The sequence below is a fragment of the Saccopteryx bilineata genome, chromosome 6 (assembly GCF_036850765.1).
Source record: "Saccopteryx bilineata isolate mSacBil1 chromosome 6, mSacBil1_pri_phased_curated, whole genome shotgun sequence".
In the NCBI taxonomy this organism is placed as follows: domain Eukaryota; kingdom Metazoa; phylum Chordata; class Mammalia; order Chiroptera; family Emballonuridae; genus Saccopteryx; species Saccopteryx bilineata.
Window position 1 is genome coordinate 122125809 of NC_089495.1, and position 24131 is coordinate 122149939.

General features: G+C 46.7%; 1 protein-coding gene across 10 annotated transcripts in view; it reads left to right on the forward strand.

Moving 5' to 3' along the window:
* Positions 1-5409: 5409 nt before the first annotated feature.
* The window catches only part of ARMC7 (armadillo repeat containing 7), a 98220-nt gene continuing 79498 nt past the window's right edge, over positions 5410-24131 (forward strand). For 8 of the 10 annotated variants that reach the window (XM_066238062.1, XM_066238069.1, XM_066238061.1 and 5 more), the window contains exons 1-2: positions 5410-5812; positions 5905-6048. In XM_066238062.1, the coding sequence (XP_066094159.1) occupies positions 5722-5812; positions 5905-6048 (235 nt within the window). In that variant the 5' untranslated portion in view covers positions 5410-5721. Of the gene's footprint in view, positions 5813-5904; positions 6049-20953; positions 21051-24131 lie in introns of those variants that run through there. The other 2 variants (XM_066238067.1, XM_066238070.1) reach the window with 2 other exon arrangements.

Sequence of the window (24131 nt, forward strand, 5' to 3'; positions counted from 1 at the left end):
TGGCTTTGTTTGCTGTGCTGTGGGAGAGTGGGAATATGAATTTCTGCTTGCCATTGTTCTAAAAGATCTCTTCCCCAAAGTTTGATAGGAAGTTCTGCAACATAGGGATATAATGTCGCAGGCTGACCATCTGGTCCAGAGCAAGAGTATATGTTAATATTTTGCTTTAAACCTCTTGCAGTACGTAGGCCAATTACAGAGATATCAGCCTCTTGTTGAAGGGGCCAATTGCAAGGCTAAGAATAAGTACTGATAATGGATATATCTGCCTCTAATCAATTAGACTCTTAAATTTTTTATTTTGTAATTTCACAGGTAGGACATTCGTCTAAATTTTTTTCTGTTAAAAAGACACCTGCTTGTCCAGAACTCCCAAATCCTTGTAAGCCACAGACCTGACTTGACCCAGTTGGAATATAGGGCAACAATAAAAATTGAGCAATCTGTTCTCCAGGATCTACCTTCCATGGGATTGAGGAAGACATCAGGACTATCATTTCCCCAGTATAGTCACTGTCAATAACTCCAGTGTGAACTTGGGCTCCTTTTGATGTTAAACTGGAACGTCCTAGCAAAAGTCCCACTGTATTAGGAGGTAGTGGTCCACATAAACCAGTCTTAACCTTTACAGGGTCCTGTCCAAGGGTTAAAAGAATGCTCTCTATGGTCGTAACATCTATTGCTGCACTCCCTGCTGTGGCTGGGGATAATTCCAGGACACTGCAGAGTATTACTCCTGAGGAAGCTCGGAAGCTTCCTGCTGCGCTGGGTATGCTCCCTATGGGAACATGCCCCGCTGGTAGTTTCCCTGAAACAGTATTCCATTTTTATGATACTGAGAATGGCATTGGTTAAAGTTTACTAAACCAATGGTTATCTTTCCTACAACGTGGGCATATTCTGGGCGGCTTTCTTCCCTCATTCCCTCATTTTTGCTGAGGAGTTACTCTTATTGCCTTTTTTATTACAATTCTTTTTAGTATGTCCTAACTTGCCACAATTATAGCATTTTCCTGGAAATTTTGAGTTTAACTTTAATCCTGCTATAGTTTGAGCCATCATAGTCACCTGTAACTCTCAGTACCAACTCCTTGGCATATTTTAATGTATCCATTTAAATCTAATTTTCCTTTCATTGGGCCAATAGCCTTTTGGCAATCTTGGTTAGCATTTTCAAATGCTAATAGTTGGAGTAAAGTTTCAACAGCTTCAACATTGGTAATTTGTTTTTGTTTTTAAGATTTTTTTTTTTTTATACAGAGACAGAGAGATAGTCAGAGAGAGAGAGACAGACAGGAACGGAGAGATGAGAAGCATCAATCATTAGTTTTTCGTTGCAACACCTTAGTTGTTCATTGATTGCTTTCTCATATGTGCCTTGACCATGGGGCTTCAGCAGACCGAGTAACCCTTTGCTCAAGCCAGCGACCTTGGGTCCAAGCTGGTGGGTGAGCTTTGCTTAAATCAGATGAGCCTGTGCTCAAGCTGGTAACCTTGAGGTCTCGAACCCGGGTCCTCCGCATCCCAGTCTGACGCCCTATCCACTGCACCACCGCCTGGTCAAGCAGTAATTTGTTTTTTTAATAGCCTCCTGGAGCCAGGCAATGAATTCAGTATAGAGCTCCTTTGGTCCTTGCAATACCTTTTGAAAAGAGGCAGCCACTTGTCCCTTAGATTCAGTTTTCTCCCAAGCTCGCAAGCAACATTTCCTAAATTGGGCAATGGCCTGATCATAGGAAGTTGATTTGGGACACCTGCCCATGCTCCAGAGCCCACCAATTGTTCTAAGGAAATAAGAATGTTATGGGCTCTGTTATGTGCAGCCTGAACTTCAGCATGGTCATGCCATCAAGTCTTAAGTTGCAGAAACTCCCCAGAACTTAATACAGTTCGAGCCAAAGTGTTCCATTCAACAGCAATTAAGCGAGACCCTTCAGCAAGACCCTGAATCAGGCCACAAGTGAAAGGAGAATTAGTTCCATATTGTTGTATAGCTAATTTCAATTCCTTCAGTATTTTAAAAGAAATTGGCTCATGGGTGAATTCATAAACACCATTAGGATTTTGGGGATCCACCCAGGAGCCACTGTCTTTGTAACTTATTGGAAAAGCCATCTGTAATGCATCCAAATCTCCTTTCTGAAGAGCAGTTAACTGTGGCAGAGACTCTCTAGGTACAAAAATAGGTGGTGGAGGGGGGTGGCAAAAGTTCCACAAAATCAATGAAAGAAGCAGATGGTTAAGGTTTGTCAACCTTCGGAGCACTTTCAGGCTCAGCGTATTTAATCTCCTCAAATTCTTCATCTCCTTCATCATCATCATCAGTTTGTAAAGGTTCTAAACAGATTTTACTAAGGTCCAAGTGTGCCAGATAGTAACCGGCAATGGAACACCTTGAGTATAATTTTTTCAACTCTTTCCTACCTTTTCCCAGTCATGTAAATCTAGACTTCCTAAAGTAGGGAACCAAGTATAATGCTACTCAATTACCTGTAATAATTCTAAAAGTTTCGCTTCACTGGCTTTAGCCCCACCAGCCTTCAACAATTGTTTTAAGACACAGATTTAGGGACGGCATTTCCTAACACTGTCCCCATTCCCCATTGTTACCCTGTATTTTCCCAAGGATGTCCTTACCATTTTCCTGTGACAGACTGAACTGAGGCCTCTATTTCCCCTCGGGGTCCAGCAGTTACTTCCTTATTTTATTTATTGCTCCAGCGATCCTTCTTCCAATCAGGTCCCTGTTCCAATCAGGTCCCTGTTCGGGTGCCACTTGCCACTACCAGCTCGGCAATGGGGGTACACGAAAGGAACTCCCTGCTGGACTTAAGGAAAAACACACAAGACACAACAGAGAAAAGATGGGTACAGGGGACTCCCAGCCTCTAGGACTGAGAGCCCAAATCTCTGCAGCCTCATCATATTTTTTGGTGTCTGATCATCAAGCAAATTAGCAGAGTCTGGGTCAAATTAGCCTAGAATGAATTCAGGTGCAGAGAAGGATGATTAACTAATAGCTTCAGGTATGCAGGAAAAGGCTATAGGGATCAGCTGCTTGCCTTAAACAATCTTATCAGAGCTTGCCAGGGCAGCATTCTGCTCCCACAGGACTTGGCATTCCAAAGTCCACACCAAAGACTTGTCTCAGGACAATAGTCTAATTCCTGGCCATTTTCCTACAGGGAGAGAGGAGGGGGAAAAGAAGCATTTATGTATTGTTCCACTCAGTTCTGTATTCATCAATTGCTTCCCATGTATGCCCTGATCAGGGATTGAATTTGCAACCATGTCGTTTCAGGACAAGATTCTGACTGAGCTAACTGGCCAAGGCCAATATTTTTAAAAAGAAAAAGAAAAGAAAGAAAAAAGGAGAGTAGGTGAATGCTTTTGGTGCTAGTAGCCACCAGGCTTTGAAATATGCATCCCCTAATATGCCCACTTCCTTAAAACAGATTTTTTAATTGATTTTTTTTATTCATTTTAGAGAGACAAAGAGAGGAAGAGAGAGAAGCATTTGTTGTCCCACTTAGTTGTGCAGTCATTAGTCCTTTCACATATGTGCCCTGACAGGGAATCGAACTTGTAGCGTTGGTGTTTTAGGATGATGCTCTAACCAACTAAGCTAACCAGTCAGTGCTTTTTACTGATTTTTTTGAGAGATAGGAATGGAGAGAAAGAAAGGGAAACATCAATTTGTTGTTCCACTTATTTATTTACTTTAGTTTATTCGTTTTAGAGATAGGAGAGAGAGAGAGAGAGAGAGAGAGAGAGAGAGAGAGAGAAGGAGGGGAGGAGCAGGAAGCATCAACTCCCATATGTGCCTTGACCAGGCAAGCCCAAGGTTTCGAACTGGCAACCACCGCATTCCAGGTCAATGCTTTATCCACTGCACCACCACAGGTCAGGCTGTTGTTCCACTTACTTATGCACTCATTAGTTGATTCCTGTGTATGCCCTGACTGGGGATCGAACGAACATGTAACCTGGGTGTATGGGGACAATGCTCTAACCCAGCGGTCCCCAACCTTTTTTGGGACACGGACAGGTTTAATGTCAGAAAATATTTTCACAGACCCGCCTTTAGGGTGGGACGGATAAATGTATCACGTGACTAAGACAAGCATCAAGAGTGAGTATTAGACGGATATAACAGAGGGAATCTGGTCATTTTTTAAAAATAAAACATCGTTCAGATTTAAATATAAATAAAATGGAAATAATATAAGTTATTTATTCTTTCTCTGAGGACTGGTACCAAATGGTCCACAGACCGGTACCAGTCCGTGGCCTGGGGGTTGGGGACCACTGCTCTACAGAGAGTCTGGAGTAGTTACTGAGTAGCACAAGGTGGAGCTCATATCTATCCTGTCCTCAAGCCCTGAGCATCTGGTCATCAAGTCTTTGCTGTTCTAGCCAGACGCAGAGAAGCCCCCTGGCCACCTTGGCTAAGATGTACATCAACAGGTTGCATCAACTCCCCAAAAGAAGTTGAAGGGCCTGGTGAGGGTCCTGGGACCACCGCTGTCATGGAGCAGCCACAGTATCCAAGCACCCAGACTATGGTCATCACTCCTGCCCCAGGGGATGTGCATAGGGCAGGGGTTGACCACAGGGACCTGAGCCCCCAGATGGGCCTGCTCCCAATGGGGCTGTAGCCGGATGGAGTATGGTGGCCACTCTGCCCTGCTGCTAGGCCCAGACAAAAGGCACATGGTCCTTGCCCTCAAGAAGCTCACAGCCCTCACATTTTCAGCACGATGGGAGTGCGGCAGGACCACCTCCCTCCCTGGTGCTTTATCCCTGTGCCTGAGGTCTTGGTCACACACCACTTTCCTGAGAAGCCCCAAGAAATAATTAGACCAATGGGCTTCAATATCCGGGGCTCTCCCCCGCCCCAACCCAGAAAGCTACCAAAACAATACATGTAGGTGAACAGAGGTTCCTACCACCCGTCGGTGCTGCCCCAGAGCTCCCCAGAGCTGACAAAGGACCTTACCCAGTTCCCGAGATTTCTGGCCAGAGGTGGAGGGCTCAGCTCGGGGCTGGAGAGCAAGAGGTGCCAGGCTTGCCCGGCTTTTTGAAAAAGCCAATCAGAAAGTAGTGTCATGAAGGAGAGCAGGGCACGCTCCAGAGGGGCATCCCTTGGTCGAGGAAGTTGGCCTGTGCCCCCTCGAAAGATACAAGGGGTTCTAGAGGTGGTTCGGCTTCCAGCGCCCCTTAACTTCTAAGGGCCCTAGAGATGCTTTTCAAAGCACTCGCAGACCTCGGTGGCCGGCGGCTGTTAAAGCGTTAAGCGTATTGCGCACGCGCTCGAGCTCAGCAGAGGCCCCTCTGATTCGCCTCGGTCTACCCCTTTCCGCCCTCTGGGGCGGAGCAAAGCGCTGCTTCCGGTGAAAGCTCGGGATCAAGCTGAAAATCATAGCTAGCGGCTGGCGGCCGGTTGAGGCCTGCCACTCCCTCCTTCGGTGCTCTGTTGCCTTTGAGTCTCCCATTACCCAGTTTAGGTTTTTTACGCCCAGCTTTTACAAGGTCCTGATACCACACCACATCCCAATTCCAGCTGCAAATTACTGCAGAACCTGAAGCTAAGAAAGGAACCTCCATCCCGCCCTGGTCCGCCCTTGCCCAGTGAGGCCCAGTGAGGTTCTCGCCCGCCTTTCCGGCCTCATCTGCCACACTCTCGGGCCTGTCTCCCGTGGACCCTCCGCCACCCCGACCATGACCCAGAAGCCGAAAGTAGATCCCCACGTCGGACGTCTGGGATACCTGCAGGCGCTGGTCACGGAATTCCAAGAGACGGAGAGCCAAGGTGAGAGCGACAGGGAGGGGGTCCGGGAACGGGGCAGGGGTCCGCCCGCAACCGCACCGGGACCTGGCTCCAAATGCCGCTTTTCGCCGCAGACGCCAAGGAGCAAGTCCTAGCCAACCTCGCCAACTTCGCCTATGACCCCAGCAACTACCAGTATCTGCGACAGCTTCAGGTCCTGGATTTATTCCTCGATTCGCTGTCGGAGGAGAATGAGACCCTGGTGGAGTTTGCGATTGGTAAGGATGGTATCGGTCTCCCCGCTGCCTGACGAGCTGTGGTGAGATAAGTGAGTCGTTGGGGAAGGAATCTGGCATCTCTCCTGCCGCAGTGGCAGACTTGGTCATTCACACATGACCCGGGTCACAGCTAGCTTGAGTCAGGTCTGGAGACGCCCTCTGCATGCCTGTCTTCTCTCCTGCTAAGAGATGAGATCGTAAATGAGGGAATGGATGGAAGCCACTGGAGGAGAGGGGGCGGGGTGTTAGCGTGCTCTTTTAAACATCTTTATTTTAATGTTTTAATATCAACAGAAGTAGAAGTGGCTTATCGTTCTTGTAGTTGTTACGGTATAAGATCTGCTGAATTATTCACCAGAAAGATATTTATTGAGCATGAACTGTGTAAGGTACTGTTCTCAGTGCTAGAGAGATGGGGAACAGGTCGGGGAAATGTGTTTGACCTCAAGGAACTTTAATTTTAGTGTGGGGGTGGGGGGGCGTGGGAAACAGATGGTGATCAAACGAATCAAAAAGCTGACGCTGTGACAGAAGTCAACAGGATGGTGAGATAGAGCAATAGGAGATGGGGGCTACTTTCGTTTTGACTGTCATGGGCAGACATTCAGGGCAAAGGTACATCATGGGCAGGAGATCCTTAAGCAGGAGGAGCCAGAAGGAAGGCTGATGTGTCAGGACTGGGGGAGCCAGAAGGAAGGCAGAGTAGTACAAAGTGAGGTTAGAGAGATGGCAGCACCAGAACTTACAGAGGTTAGATTTTAAATCTTTTTATTTATTCATTTTAGAAAGGGGACAGAGAGAGAGAAGGGGCAGGGAGCAGGAAGCATCAACTCCCATATGTGCCTTGACCAGGCAAGCCCAGGGTTTCTAACCAGTGATCACCCTCAGCGTTCCAGGTAGACACTTTATCCACGGTGTCACCACAGGTCAGGCTAAAATCTTTTATCAAAATAACATTTCTCTATATAGTGAAAGGAATCTTATCTGTGTTGTGAAAGAAACCTTTAATAATAATTCCATTGTCACCTAATACTCAGTTATGCAAATTTCTCTCAACCTTCCTGAAAGTACTTTTTTTTCAGTTGGTTTGTGTAAAACAGGATTTAATCCGGGACTCATGCATTTAACCCTTTGAGTAGTGAGTTTTTTTCATGCTCGCTGACCCCCGGGAGTGAGGGTTTTTTTTCAAAAAATGAAATTAGTTCCAGTTTTATTAACTTAAAATCATGTTTGTTTGATAACCAATTTATGGAAACAAGAACATACATTTGCCTTTTTTTTTTTTTGTATTTTTCTGAAGTTGAAAATGGGGAGGCAGTCAGACAGACTCCCGCATGCGCCCGACCGGGACCCACCTGGCATGCCCACCAGGGGGCGATGCTCTGCCCATCTGGGGCGTTGCTCTGTTTCTACCAGAGCCATCCTCAGTGCCCGGGACAACTTTGCTCCAGTGGAGCCTTGGCTGTGGGAGGGGAAGAGAGAGACAGAGAGGAAGGAGAGGGGGAGGGTTGAGAAGCAGATGGGTGCTTCTCCTGTGTGCCCTGGCCGGGAATCAAACCCAGGACTCTTGCACGCCAGGCCAACGCTCTGCCACTGAGCCAATCGGCCAGGGCCACTTGCCTTTTTTTTTTTTTTTCTGTATTTTTCTGAAGCTGGAAATGGGGAGAGACAGTCAGACAGACTCCTGCATGCGCCCGACCGGAATTCACCTGGCACGCCCACCAGGGGGCGATGCCCTGCCCCTCCAGGGCGTCACTCTGTTGAGACCAGAGCCACTCTAGCGCCTGGGGCAGAGGCCGAGGAGCCATCCCCAGCGCCCGGGCCATCTTTGCTCCAATGGAGCCCTGGCTGCAGGAGGGGAAGAGAGAGACAGAGAGGAAGGAGAGGGGGAGGGGTGGAGAAACAGATGGGCGCTTCTCCTGTGTGCCCTGGCCGGGAATCAAACCCAGGACTTCTGCACGCCAGGCCGACGCTCTACCACTGAGCCAACCGGCCAGGGCACTTGCCTTTTTTAAATGTTGCCTTACACATTTATGATTGTACTCTGGATGGTCAGGAGACACAAGGATGTACATAAACGTTCATACTACTCAGGGTTAATCTGGTTGTTATATTCCTTAGATCTCAGTGTCCATCTCTCTCTCTCTCTCTCTCTCTCTCTCTCTCTCTCTCAAAATAAATTTTGTAGCCTGACCAGATGGTGTCACAGTAGATGGATAGAGTGTTGGCCTGGGATGCTGAGGAGCCAGGCTCAAAACCCCAGGGTCACTGGCTTGAGTATGGGGTCATCCAGCTTGAGCACGGGCTCACCAGCTTGAGTGCAGGGATCATAGACATGATCTTGTGGTTGCTGGCTGGCTTGAGCCCGGAAGCCCAAGGTCACTGGCTTAAGCAAGGGGTCATTGGGTCAGCTGGAGTGCCTCCCCCCCCCATCAAGGCACATATGAGAAAGCAGCCAATGAACAACTAAGGTGCCACAATGAAGAATTTATGCTTCTCATTTCTCTCCCTTCCTGTCTGTCTCTCTTTGGCTAAAAATAAATAAATAAATAAATAAATAAATAAATAAATAAAATTGTATTTTAGAAAAATTGCAAAGATAATATAGAGAATTCCCATATATGCCATACCCAGTTTCCCTGTTATGAATATCTTACACTAATGTAGTACATTTGTTACAATTAATAAACCAGTTTATTATTAACTAAAACCCATATTTTATTCAGATACTCTTAGTTTTAACTTAATGTCTTTTTACTGTTCTAGATCCCATCTATATTACATTTAATTGTCACATCTCCTTAGGCTCCTCTGAGCTATGCCAGTTTCTTAGATTTTCCCCCTTTTGCATAGCTTTAAGGAGTACTGGGCAGATATTTTTTTATTTTTATTTTTATTATTACTGATTTTAGCAAGAGAGGGAAAGAGAAAGAAATACAGGAACATGAATCTGTTCCTGGATGTGCCCTGACTGGGGATTAAACCAACAACCTCTGCACTTAGGGATGATGTTCTAACAAACTGAGCTGTCTAGCCAAGGCTGGGCAGGTATTTTGTAGACCATCCCTCCTTTGGGATCTGTCTGATGCTTTCTCATAATTAGACTGGGTTATGGGTTTTGAGGAGGACAACCACAGAGGTAGAGTGATGTTCTCATCACATCATATCAGGGGTACGTGCTACCAACATGACTTACCACCTGGCTGAGGTAGAGTTTGTCAGGCTTCTCCACTGTAAAGTTACGGTTTTATTCCTTCCCCCCACCCCCACCCTTTTCCATATTGTACTCTTTGGAAGGAAGTCACTGCATAAATTATATCTCTTTTAATCACTGTTAGACTTTTTTTTTAATAACACTAAAATCAGTTCAGTTTTTAATAACACTAAATCCAGATCAGTTCAACAGAATGCCCACCTTCCAAATTGTATGGTTGCCTCTTTTTTTTTAATCGATTTTATTTACCAATTTTAGAGAGTGGGGGGGAGGGAGAAAGTAAGAGAGAAAGAGAAGCGGGGAAGGAACAGAAAGCATCAACTCCTATATGTGTCTTGACCAGGCAAGCCCAGGGTTTTGAACCAGCAACTTCAGCATTCCAGGTCGACACTTCATCTACTGCGCCACCACAGGCCAAGCTGGTTGCCTCTTCATGGTGTTAGTTTGTTCCTCTATGCCAGGGGTCGGGAACTTATGGCTCGCGAGCCAGATGTGGCTCTTTTGATGGGTGCATCTGGCTCGCAGACAAATCTTTAATAAAAAAAATAATAACATTAAAAATATAAAACATTCTCGTGTATTACAATCCATTCATTTCCTACCGCTCATGTTCATGGTTGCAGGTGGCTGGAGCCAATCACAACTGTCCTCTGGGACAACACCAAATTTTTATTGGCTCATGCGTAAGGTACACGGGTCGTTGTATGGATCTCATGGAATTACATTTTAAAATATGTGGTTTTCATGGCTCTCTCAGCCAAAAAGTTTCCCAACCCCTGCTCTATGCCCTTCAATTTCTTATAACCTAAAAATTAGATCGAAAGCCTTGATGTAATCAAGTAATTTTTTTTTCTGAATACATCATAGGTAAGTGTGATTTAAAATTTGGGGCTCTAGCCTGACCTGTGGTGGCACAGTGGGTAAAGCCTCGACCTGGAATGCTGAGGCCACTGGTTCAAAACCCTGCACTTGTCTGGTCAAGGCACATATGGGAGTTGATGCTCCCTGCTCCTCCTCCCTTTCTCTCTCTCTCTCTCCTCTCTAAAATAAATAAATAAATAATTTTTTAAAAATTGGGGGCTCTAGAGCCCTGGCCAGCTGGCTCAGTGGTGGAGCATCAGCCTGGCGTATAGAAGTCCTGGGTTCTATTCCCGACTAGGGCACACAGGAGAAGTGCCCATCTGCTTTTCCCCCCCTTTCCCCTCTCCTTCCTCTCTGTCTCTCTTCCCTCCTGCGGCCAAGACTCCACTGGAGCAAAATTGGCCCAGGCTCTGAGCATGGCTCCATGGCCTCCACCTGAGGTGCTAGAATGGCTTCGTTTGCAACGAAGCAACGCCCCAGATGGGCACAGCATCGCCCTCTAGTGGGCATGCCAGGTGGATCCTGGCTGGTTGGGCACATATAGGAGTCTGTCTGCTTCTACACTTCTCACTTTAGAAAAATACAAAAAAATTAAATAAATAAAATTTTGGGCCTGGGAGGGGGCGCTTAACAAATAAAATGTTGGCCTAGTGTGTGGACATCCCAGGTTCAATCCCTGGTCAGGGCATACAGGAAAAGTAACCATCTGCTTCTTCCTCTTCCCTCTCCCCCTTCTCTCTGTATTTCCTTCTGGCAGCCAGTGGTTCAACTGGTTCGAGTGTTGGCCCTGGTCAACCTCAGGTGCTAAAAATAGCTCAGTACTTGAGAGAATTGGCCCCAGATAGACTTGTTGGGTAGATCCCTGTCAGGACACATGTGGGAGTCTGTCTCTATTACCTCTCCTCTTTCCTAAGGAAAAAAAAATTTTTTTGAAGATCATTCAGCTCTGCCCCTAATATTTGTGGTATTGGAGATAGAGTATAAATGGGGGCTGCCCCTCCTCTTCCCACATGACAGGTCTTACACACGTGTGTGAACATCCCAGCTCTGTTCATACCCCTCCACACACCTGACCATGACCTCTCCTATGTCTTAGGACTGTGGTCGACAAACTCATTAGTCAACAGAGCCAAATATCAACAGTACAACAATTGAAATTTCTTTTGAGAGCCAGAATTTTTTAAACTTTAACTATATAGGTAGGTACATTCCTTATCGAGATAGCGCCCGCACGTGGTATTTTGTGGAAGAACCACACTCAAGGGGCAAAAGAGCCGCACGTGGTTCACAAGCCACAGTTTACTGACCAGGGACTTAGGAATATACACACCAACAGTGGGATTCACCTGTGAGAGTTGACTTAGGAAAGAGGCCCATGCAGCTATGTGTGGTTTAGGACCTGGAGCACCAGGTTTGGAGAAAACAGGACTTTGGGTGGGCTCCCTGGATTTTTCAACCTGTGGAGAAAGCCACCGTGAGTCCCTCTAAAGCTGGTCCAGAAGCAGGAGTCCCAGTGGTCCAGGTCTAATAGAGTGGTGCTAGCTCATGTCTCTGGCCCTCTAGAAGATTATTATGGTAAATAAATATTCTAGGCCCTGGCTGGTTGGCTCAGTGGTAGAGCATCAGCCTGGCGGCCAGGAGTCCCGGGTTCGATTCCCGGCCAGGGCACACAGGAGAAGTGCCCATCTGCTTCTCCACCCCTCCCCCTCTCCTTCCTCTCTGTCTCTCTCTTCCCCTCCCACAGCCGAGACTCCATTGGAGCAAAGTTTGCCCAGGCACTGAGGATGGCTCTGTGGCCTCTGCCTCAGGCGCTAGAATGGCTCTGGTCACAACAGAGCGACGCCCCAGATGGGCAGAACATCGCCCCCTGGTGGGCGTGCCGGGTGGATCCCGGTTGGGCGCATGCGGGAGTCTGTCTGACTGCCTCCCCATTTCTGGCTTCGGAAAAATACAATAAATAAATAAATAATAATAATAATAATAAATAAATATTCTAAAAAATTGATACTTTTTTTGTGTGTGGCAGAACAGAGTCAGAGAGAGGGACAGATAGGGACAGACAGGAAGGGAGAGAGATGAGAAGCATCAGTTCTTCGTTGCGTCTCCTTAGTTGTTCATTGATTGCTTTCTCATAAGTGCCTTGACCGAGGGGCTACAGCAGACCGAATGACTCCTTGCTCGAGCCAGTGACCTTGGACTCAAGCTGGTGAGCCTTGCTCAAACCAGATAAGCCTGCGCTCAAGCTGGCGACCTTGGGGTCTCGAACCTGGGTTCTCCACGTCCCAGTCCAATGCTCTGTCCGCTGCACCACTGCCTGGTCAGGCTAAAAAATTGATACTTTTAAGATTCTCTGCAGCCTGACCAGGTGGTGGCGCAATGGGTAGAGTGTTGGCCTGGGATGCTGAGGATCCAGATTTGAAACCCCGAGGTCACCAGCTTGAATGCGGGGTTTTTGGCTTGAGCATGGAATCATAGACATGACCCCATGGTTGCTGGCTTGAGCAAGGGGTCACTGGGTTGGGTGGAACCCCTGGTCAAGGCATATATGAACAACTAAGGTACTGCAACTATGAGTTAATGCTTCTCATCTTTCTCCCTGTCTGTCCTCTGTCTCTCTCACTAAAAAAAAAAGAAAGAAAAAAAGATTCTCTGCAATGTAAGTCTTCCATCCCCTCCCTTTTAGTAACTCAGCTCCATGGCTTCTGACATCTGAATGCGGACAGTGACCTCTGCAGAAGCATGTGGCTAAACTTCACTTGAGAGTGAGAGTGCTCCTCTAACTCAAGCTTTTGGTCCTGGAGAAAACTTGCCTAAAAAAGAGCAGTCACCCAAGAAAAGTTTTTACAGGCTCAGGGAGCAACTTTCCCAAAGCAGGAGCTCTCTGGGATCCTGGCCTAGTGAGCTGGGAGCTGTGGGGAGACTTGGGCCTGGGCTGCATTCTTCCTTTCTTTAGCAGCTTCCCAGTTTTACATTTCCCAGTCACCTTTCCCTCATTCTTTTTTTTTTATTATTTATTGTGCATAACCTAAAAGGAGAGCCTTGGCCCTGGCCAGTTGGCTCAGCAGTAGAGCGTCAGCCCGACGTGTGGAAGTCCCGGGTTCGATTCCTAGCCAGGGCACAAAGGAGAAGCACCCATCTGCTTCTCCACCCTTCCCCCTCTCCTTTCTCTCTCTCTCTCTCTCTCTCTCTCTCTCTCTCTCTCTCTCTCTCTTCCCCTCCCGCAGCCAAGGCTCCATTGGAGCAAAGTTGGCCCAGGCGCTGAGGATGGCTCTATGGCCTCTGCCTCAGATGCTAGAATGGCTCCAATTGCAGCAGAGCAACGCCCCAGAGGGGACAAGCATCAACACCCCCTGGTCGGCATGCTGGATGGATCCTGGTTGGAGTCTGCCTGCCTCACCCCCTACTTCAGAAAAATACAAAAAAAAAAAAAAAAAAAAAGAGGAGAGCCTCGGTGATACTTAGAAGCAGATTTTGTTACTGCCATTACTTTCTCTTAATGCATCTTGTGCCAAATGAGAAATATTGTCAGGCTCTTATTCTGCTGTTAAAAGGCTCTGTGCTGTGTTTTGTAGTCTTTTATCTCTGATGTCTACCCTAAGATTGTGATCTCCATGAGGGCAGAGCCTACCCTTCCTTATCTCTGTTATGTCTTGAATTCTGTGACCTTTTGGTCTGGAGAAGGTGAGAGAAGGGCCCAAAAGGTGCAGAGAACTGGCCATGACTTGGTTCTGCAGCCCTGATTGGGAATCATTTTGGAATAACTGGCAGAGAGGAGAGCTGGATTAGATTGCCCATAGCCATGGCTTACTGAACTGAAACCAATGGACATTAACAAATGTCCTAACAAGCAAGGAACATAGTGAATTTGGAAGAGCTGGGCTTTGGGTGAGGAAAAGAGAGGACTTTGGATGGGCTCCCTGGATTTTTCAACCTGTGGAGAGGGCCACCATGAGTCCCTCTAAAGCTGGTCCGGGGCAGGAGCCCCAGTGGCCCAGGTCTAATAGAGTGGTGCTAGGTCAGGCAGGCCTGGGATTAACTCCTCCCTCCCCACTTACCTCTGGGTATGTGATTTCCCTTTCCCATCATCTGTCAGGTGGGGCAGTAGCAATACCTGCTTCATAGAATTGTTGAGAGAGTTCAATGAGATACGGGAGTCCTCGGGTTACTTATAGTCTCGACATACGACGTTTCAAGTTTATGATGCTCACTCTCATAAAAACTTTAAAAAATTGAGATGTTAGTGTTTCGGCTTGCACCATTAGTGTCATACTTCTTTTACACTCATTTTTTGTCATTTTTTCTGTTACTACAGTATAGTGTACAGTACAATATATTTATGTCCTTTTCCTTTTTCTGTGGCTTAGTTGTGGTTTTTATATTCTAGATTATGATTTTTACAGCTGTGTTAGGATAAGTGACTTAGGCTAGGGTGTGTTTTGACTTACATCAAAAGTCGGGTTATGTCACTGTCATAGGAAGAGAACTGTGTCATAACCCGGAGACTTCCTGTACAGTGTTTGCAGCTGCAGGATCCCCAGGTATCTGGTTCCCCTTTAAGGATAAACAGTTCCCTCATCTTCCAGAGATGTGAGGAGGGATGGGATTGTGACCTATCAAGGGACCTATCTGCTCAGGGGAGTCTTCCCTTCTGCCAAAACATCATTGTATGATAGGAAAACATATGAAGGTTGATCCTAAGCCCCTCAGCAGTATCTGGGTGTTTTTAGGTGAAGTGAGCCTGGTTGTGGTGTCTCATTGGTATTGAGTTCAGCCTCTCAGCTGTGGAGCTGGTACTGCCACGCTGACTAGGATCTTTGATAATAGCTAGCACTTATGGAGCCCTCTCTGTGTGCCAGGCTATGGCCTCCTGTACTTTATTGCCTTTGACCCTGAAACCACTAAAATCAGGTGGGCTCATAACATGCATTTTCTAATAATGAATCTGAGGCTTAGGAAGGGTCAGTAGGTTGTTCAAAGTTGTTTTTTCTTTAAAAAATTTTTATTGGCCTGACTTGTGGTGGCGCAGTGGATAAAGCGTCGACCTGGAAATGCTGAGGTTGCTGGTTCGAAACCCTGGGCTTGTCTGGTCAAGGCACATATGGGAGTTGATGCTTCCAGCTCCTCCCCCCTGTCTCTCTCTCTCCCTCTCTCTCTCTCCTCTCTAAAATGAATAATAATAAAAAAAGACTCAGTCTGTGATGTCTTTTAAAAAAAAAAAAAAAATTTTTTTATTGCCCTGGCCGGTTGGCTCAGCAGTAGAGTGTCGGCCTAGCGTGCGGAGGACCTGGGTTCGATTCCCGGCCAGGGCACACAGGAGAAGCGCCCATTTGCTTCTCCACCCCTCCACCGCGCTTTCCTCTGTCTCTCTCTTCCCCTCCCGCAGCCAAGGCTCCATTGGAGCAAAGATGGCCCGGGCACTGGGGATGGCTCTGTGGCCTCTGCCTCAGGCGCTAGAGTGGCTCTGGTCGCAATATGGCGATGCCCAGGATGGGCAGAGCATCGCCCCTGGTGGGCAGAGCGTCGCCCCTGGTGGGCGTGCCGGGTGGATCCCGGTCGGGCGCATGCGAGAGTCTGTCTGACTGTCTCTCCCTGTTTCCAGCTTCAGAAAAATAAAAAATAAAAATTTTTTATTGAATTTATTGGGGTGACATTGGTTCATAAAATTATACAGGTTTCAGGTGCATAGTTCTACAGTACATCATCTTTATATTGCATTGAGTGTGTTCAGAGGTTTAAAGAGTGCCAGACTGCCTGACCAGGCAGTGGCACAGTGGATAGAGCATCGGACTAGGATGTGGAGGACCCAAATGTGAGACCCCAAGGTCGCCAACTTGAGCACGGGCTCATCTGGTTTGAGCAGAGCTCACCAGCTTGAGCAAGGGGTCACTCGGTCTGCTGTAGCCCCGCAGTCAAGGCACATATGAGAAAGCAATCAATGAACAACTAAGGAGCCATAACAAAGAATTGATGTTTCTCATCTCTCTCTGTTCCTGTCTGTCTGCCCCTATCTGTCCCTCTCTCTGACTCTGTCTCTGCCACAAAAAAAATAAAAATAAAATAAAATAATACAGAGTGCCAGACCTGGACTTAAGCCTACTAAGGCTGTCAGATTCTAGAAGCTGTTCTCTTGGCCACTCTCCTCCCCATAGAGGAGTTCCTAATTTCTAGGGCTGTGCACTGTGAAAGCTAAAAAGAAACTCTAAATCCTGCATTTTACTGATGTGGAAACTGAGGCACAAACAGCTGCTTCTCGGCTGGTTAGTGGCAGACCAGAGTCAGAATGCAGCCCACTGCAATTGCAGGCTTTGTTCCATGGTGGTTCTGAAGGTTCAGCTCTGTGGTAAGACCTCTCTTGTCATATGGCTCTGCCTCCTCTTTGAGGGCTGAAAGCCTGGTCTCCATCAGCACTTGTTTTGGCTGTAGTTATTTCTGTCAGTTGTGGCAGTGGGCCTGAAAGTCACTTGCCATGCAAGATAGTGTCCTTGAATATTGTCTCTGTGGGGGTTATCCTCCTGTGACCTCGCAAACACCCTGTTCTTCATACCCACGGTTTTAAAGAAGAATCTGGTTACAGCAATTGCAGGTAACACATGGGCTTTCAGGGCTCCTCTACATGCTCCTTTGTAGGCCTTTTCTTTTGTAGATTTGTTCAGTTAGTTAGAACTATTTTAGTTACCTTTTGGTTGTGGTCTTGGCTGCTTTTTCTCCCGGCAGGGAAAAGCTGATAGCTAGGATTTTACCCCAGTTTTCCCGAATCCAAATTTTGTGCCCGTGTACCCAACTGCATGAGCCAGGGCTCAAAATCTAGTGTGTCTTCTTCCCTGGTTCTTTGTTTCCACTGCCCCTTGACACCTCCAAGTATCTCTGAGATGGTTCTGGTGGCAAGTCATCCCCGGCCTAGGTGTTAAGACGAACTACCACCAGGAAATGGTACTTCTCAGGCCAGGACAGGGGGTGGGAAGTGAATGAATTATGGGAACCAGATATAAATCCAGGATTTCAGCAACTACTTGAGTGAGTATTCCGATCTTGTGCCCCAAATGAAAACTCTGTTAGCCTTTGGTATTAATTTGGAAATGTTTGCCCAAAGAACTGTTGGTTAACTCCCAGGTATCCTATATGGTGCTCATGCACACCTGCACCATCCTAGATGCTGTATGGAGACCAGAACAGAATTATCCACTTCTGTGAAAACTGGTTGAATCCTAGGATCTCCCACCACTTGAGAGTCTTGTTATTAAAACAGGTTTCAAGTAGGTTGCCTCCCAGGATTTAGGTTAAATCCCTTTCCTATATTCTATTTTGTGCAATACATGTAGCTGCCACAAGATGGCGGTGTTGCTCAAAAAAAGGCTGGAAAATTGAAGTAGACACAACCCATGATCTAGCAGTTACCGGTACATTCGTAGGGTTAGGGCACATGCATATCCAGACAGATGCAAAAATGTCACTAATAGTCTGTAATGCCTGTAATAGTCCCAAACTAGAAACAGTAAATAGTAAAATGGATACCAACATTGTGGGATATTGATACTATTTAGTGAGGTAAATGAACAATCTACAATTATAAAGTCTAAAAACAGGCAAAAATGAACTATAGTTTTCAGAGATGTGTTTGGTTTTTGGTTTTTTTTGTTGTTGTTGTTGTTTTTGACAGAGAGAAGGACAGACAGGAAGGAAGAGAGATATAAGGCATCAATTCTTCATTGCAGCTCCTTAGTTGTTCAGTGATTGCTTTCCCATATGTGCCTTGACCGGGGGCTATAGCAGAGCAAGTGACCCCTTCCTCCAGGCAATGACCTTAGGCTTCAAGCCAGCGACCTTTGGGCTCAAGCCTGCAACCCTCCACCCACCCACCCATCAAGCTGGTGAGCCGCTGCTCAAGCCAATGAGCCTGCACTCAAGCCGGGGACCTTGGGGTTTCGAACCTGGGTCCTCCACGTCCCAGTCCGATTTCTATCCACTGTGCCTCCACCTGGTCAGGCTAGATATATGTTTATAAAAATTATTTTTAAATTAAAAATATAGAAGGGCCTTGGCCAGATAGCTTGGTTGGTTAGAGCGTTGTCCTGAGGGCAGAGGTTGCCAGTCATTCCCCAATCAGGACACATACAGGAATGGATCAGTATTCCTGTCTCTCTCTCTCTCTCTCTTTCTCCCTTCCCCTCTCCAAGATCAGTAAAATAAGCACTAATTTAGCCCTGGCCAGATAGCTTGGTTGGTTAGAGCATTGTCCCAAAGCGCAGAGGTTGCCCATTCGATCCCCAGTCAGAGGACATACAGGAATGGCTCCATGTTTCTGTCTTTCTTGCTCTCAACCTCCTCTCTCACTGAAATCAATCAATTAAAAAAAAGATAAAAAGATAAAATAAACTTTTTTTCCTTCTTTTCCAAGTGAGAGGAGGGGAGATAGAGAGACAGATTCCTGTATGTGCCCTGACCAGGATCCACTGGGCAACCCCTGTCTGGGGCCAATGTCCTGCCCATCTGGGGCCATGCTCGCAACTGAGCTATTTTTTAGCACCTGAGGTGGAGGCTCCAGGGAACCATCCTCAGTGCCCAGGAGTGATGCGCTGGAACCAATAGAGCCATGGCTGCAAGAAGGGAAGAGATGGGGCGGGGGGAGTGGAGAAGCAGATAATCCCTTCTCATATGTGCCCTGACTGGGAATCAAACCCAGGACATACACACACACACACACACACACACACACACACACACACACGGCCAATGTTCTACCACTGATACCACTGAGAGCCAACCAGCCAGGGCAGATAAAATGAATGTTTAAAAAATAAAATAGCCCTGGCCGGTTGGCTCAGCGGTAGAGCGTCGGCCTAGCGTGCGGAGGACCCGGGTTCGATTCCCGGCCAGGGCACACAGGAGAAGCGCCCATTTGCTTCTCCACCCCTCCGCCGCGCTTTCCTCTCTGTCTCTCTCTTCCCCTCCCGCAGCCAAGGCTCCATTGGAGCAGAGATGGCCCGGGCGCTGGGGATGGCTCTGTGGCCTCTGCCTCAGGCGCTAGAGTGGCTCTGGTCGCAATATGGCGACGCCCAGGATGGGCAGAGCATCGCCCCCTGGTGGGCAGAGCGTCGCCCCTGGTGGGCGTGCCGGGTGGATCCCGGTCGGGCGCATGTGGGAGTCTGTCTGACTGTCTCTCCCCGTTTCCAGCTTCAGAAAAATGAAAAAATGAAAAGAAAGAAAAAAATAAATAAATAAATAAAAATAAAATAGCCTGACCGGGCGGTGGTGCAGTGGTTAGAGTGTCAGACTGGGATGTGGAGGACCCAGGTTCGAGACCCCAAGGCCGCCAGCTTGAGCATGGGCTCATCTAGTTTGAGCAAGGCTCACCAGCTTCAGTCCAAGGTCGCTGGCTCCAGCAAGGGGTTACTTGGTCTGCTGAAGGACCACAGTCAAGGCACATATGAGAAAGCAATCAATGAACAACTAAGGTGTCACAATGAAAAACTGATTGATGCTTCTCATTTCTCCGTTCCTGTCTGTCTGTTCCTATCTATCCCTCTCTCTGACTCTCTCTCTCTCTGTCTCTGTAAAGAAAAATTTTTAAGTAAATTAAAAAAAAATAAAATATAAATATAAAAAGCTCTGCTTAGTAAAAATTATGTTATTAAATTATTACAAACCAGGAAAGTGTTTACCTCTGAGGGAGATAATGGGATCAGGAAAGGACCTACACAGGCTCCTGGATTGCCAACAGTATTTTAATTCTTGACTTTGGTGCTGGTTACGCAGATATTTGCTTTATCACAAACTCTGTTTGTGTCAGCCCTTTTCTGTATGTGTGGTTTGCTCGTAGGGTCCTTTCTCAGCTTCTGGGGCTGTAAACAGGTTCCTTTTTGGTCCATATCTACTGTGTGACAGGAGGAGGCCGTAATCACATTATTTAATTCTCTCTGCCCATTTTACTGATGATGAAATCAAAGCTTAGAGAAATATTTGCTTGCTCTGGTCACCTAAATCTTCAGTAGCAGTACTGGGATTCTAACTGGATCTGCCCACAACAGAGCCCTTGGACCATCCTCCATACTCCGGGTTCCCCTGTACAACCTTCTCCCGCTGATCACTTAGGCTCCTGCAGTCATACATCTTCTGCTTAAGAAACTCCTCAGCCATCCACCTGTGGTAGGATTCCCCTTATAGGAAGGAGGTGATGTTGAGGTTCTCTTCCACTGCCCCCAGGATGTCCTCACCTGGACCAGGGAAGCCTCTGCCATCCCTCTGTGACTTACAGAGACCAGGTCCCCATCCTCTTAATTCTAGGCAAAAGCAGGGTATGTGTGTGTTATTAATTTACATGAATACATAATTGATACATATGGTATAAAATTCAAAAGGGTATGTAGTGAAAGGTAGCCTTCTCTGTAACTAAACCACTGTTACTAGTTTCTTGTGTAGCCTCCCAGAGATAGTTTTGGGATTTAAAATGTGTATATATTTATATGAATACTTTTCTTGCATGTTCTATACATGTAGTAGTATACTATATCTATATTCTGCTTTTTTCGTTTTAACTTAGCAACATATCTTGACACACCCACATTGTCAGACCATAAGGAGCCTCTTTCTGTGTAAAGCCACATGGAATTCCATGCTATGGAGGGACTAAAGATTAGCCAGCCTCTTAGGGATGAATGTTAAGCTGGCTTCCATTTTGCTCTCGTAAGCAGTATGTAGGTAGATAACTTTATTTGTATGTCGTTCTTACTTTTGGGATTCTATCTGTAGGATAAATTTGTAGAAATAAAATTCATTAGTTTAAGTCAAAACTATATTACAAGGTTTTTTGTTTGTTTGTTGTTTTTTTTACAGAGACAGCGAGAGTCAGAGAGGGATAGATAGGGACAGACAGACAGGAACGCAGAGAGATAAGCATCAACCAGTTTTTCGTTGCGGCACCTTAGTTGTTCATTGATTTCTTAATCTCATATGTGCCTTGACCATGGGGCTACAGCAGACCAAGTAACCCCTTGCTCGAGCCAGCAACCTTGGGTCCAAGCTGGTGAGCTTTTTTTTTTTTTTTTCTCTTTTTTTTCTTTTATTTTTTCTGAAGCTGGAAACGGGGAGAGACAGTCAGACAGACTCCCGCATGCGCCCGACCAGGATCCACCCGGCACGCCCACCAGGGGCGAGGCTCTGCCCACCAGGGGGCGATGCTCTGCCCCTCCGGGCCGTCGCTCTGCTGCGACCAGAGCCACTCCAGCGCCTGGGGCAGAGGCCAAGGAGCCATCCCCAGCGCCCGGGCCATTTCTGCTCCAATGGAGCCTTGGCTGCGGGAGGGGAAGAGAGAGACAGAGAGGAAGGAGGGGGTGGGGGTGGAGAAGCAAATGGGCACCTCTCCTATGTGCCCTGGCCGGGAATCGAACCCGGGTCCCCCACACGCCAGGCCGACGCTCTACCGCTGAGCCAACCGGCCAGGGCCAGCTGGTGAGCTTTGCTCAAACTAGATGAGCCCGTGCTCAAGCTGGCGACCTCAGGGTCTCAAACCTGGGTCCTCCACATCCCAGTCCAACACTCTATCCCAGGGGTGGCCAACAGTTTTTGCCCCCAGGCCAGATTAGAAATTTTTTTTTTCACGGACCGGACAAAATATTAAAATTAAAAAATGTTAAATACCGCCTTGGCCGGTTGGCTCAGCGGTAGAGTGTCGGCCTGGCGTGCGGGGGACCCGGGTTCGATTCCCGGCCAGGGCACACAGGAGAAGCACCCATTTGCTTCTCCATCCCCCCCTCCTTCCTCTCTCTCTCTTCCCCTTCCGCAGCCAAGGCTCCATTGGAGCAAAGATGGCCCGGGCGCTGGGGATGGCTCCTTGGCCTCTGCCCCAGGCGCTAGAGTGGCTCTCGTCGCAGCAGAGCGACGCCCCGGAGGGGCAGAGCATCGCCCTCTGGTGGGCAGAGCTTCGCCCCTGGTGGGCGTGCCGGGTGGATCCCGGTCGGGCACGTGCAGGTGACTGTCTCTCCCCGTTTCCAGCTTCAGAAAAATACAAAAAAAAAAAAAAGTTAAATACAAAAACGATTCATTTTAGTAAACAAAATTTTATTATGTAATTTGTTTATGAATAAATGTGAGTGAAAAAATTTTAATATACAATATTATTTTAATAAAAATATTTTTTAATAAAAATATAACTACATACCGTATAAATATCCAAACTGTATCACAATCAATTGAAACAATATTTAATTAATAGAATGAGCTTAAAGGGGTTATGTCACAAATAAAACAATTATTTTGTTTTACAAACAGCCTGGACACGTTTTCAGTTATCAGCTACAGCTATTGTCTATGCTACAATGCCACTTGATTCAGCACACTTGACCATAAAAATAACGAATTGTTTGACCTTGGGTGCACACTGGCAAACTCCGCCTAAAAGAATGTGGGTTTCACATCACCACTAAATGTCAAACAGTTCATATCAAATACAAACGAGTACAAAAGTTGTAAATCTTTATAATGGAATTTTTTTAAAAAAAGAAGTATCGTGAATCCATTCAACCAAATATTGGAAGTTAACCCTAGATTAGTCACACACGGAATTCTTTTCCGCGTATCACTATCTTCTTAAATATCTTGATTTCCAATAATCAAAGACGCCTCTGCTTCTGAGTAGCTGAGAATTTAAAGTAGTGGAGAATATTAAAAATTTAATCATGGGCTGCATAAACTCATTACGCAGGCTGAATGTTGGCCATGCCTGCTCTATCCACTGTGCCACCACCTGGTCAGGCTATATTACAAGGTTTCTAAAGAAGTCTCCCTACATTCCTATCTCTTCCACATTGTCCTCCTCTCAAAATGAACCAGCAAATGTCGGCCCTGGATGGTTGGCTCAGTGGTAGAGTGTCAACCTGGCATATGGATAGCCCAGGTTCAATTCCCTGTCAGAGCACACAGGAGAAGCAACCATCTGCTTCTCCACCCCTCCCCCTCTCCCTTTCCTTTATCTTTCTTCCTCTCCCACAGCCATGGCTTGGTTGGAGTAAGTTGGCCCCATGCACTGAGGACAGCTCCATGGCCTCATTTAAGGCACTAAAATAGCTCACTTGTCAAGCAACGGAGCAATAGCTCCAGATAGGCAGAGCATCGCCCCATTAGGGGGCTTGCTAGGTGGATTGTAGTCAGGGTGCATGTCAGAGTCTGTATCTCTGCCTCCCACCTCTCACCTATGAAAAATTAAAAAAAGAAAAAGAACTAGCAAATGTCAGTATATATATAGATGTATATTTGCCCCTCATACCCTTTCTTCTACATAATAGTAGGCTTTTTTATAGTAGCTTTCTTAATATACTCTTCTATCCCTCAAATTTGAAATTTCAGAAAGATTTTCAAGATGCTAAAGTAAAACCCAGGAACAAATAGTTGCAAATGAAGATTTTGACTTCTGATGGGCTGTGGCCAGCCCGGTGTCCCTGGGGTGGGCAGGTCCTCAGATGTAGTAATGTCTTGGGCCACACTCCATGGACTCACCCAGCCCCCAGGAGGTAGTGCTAAACACTTGTCAGCATGACTTCATTTAATCCCTGGGGCACCCTTAGACTGTCCTGTCCCTCCCAGTAACAATGCCCTCCTTGCTCTGTGACTCAAGGTCTCCAAGCTGACTTCTTGGAGCTTCTAGCTCAGTTGGTTAGAGCAGTGGTCCCCAACCTTTTATGGGCCACGGACCGGATTAATGTCAGAAAATATTTTCACGTACTGGCCTTTAGGGTGGGATGGATAAATGCACAAAATAAAATTATGCAACCGGCATAAAAACTGGTATTTTTAAATATAATTGTCGAACTTACGAGACAAGCATCAAGAGTGAGTCTTAGACAGATGTAACAGGGAATCTGGCCTTTTTTTTTTTTTTTAATCTGGTCATTTTTAAAAAATAAAACATCGTTCAGACTTAAATATAAATAAAACGGAAATATTGTAAGTTATTTATTCTTTCTCTGCAGACCAGTACCAAATGGCCCAAGGACCGGTCCCAGTCCGCGGCCCGGGG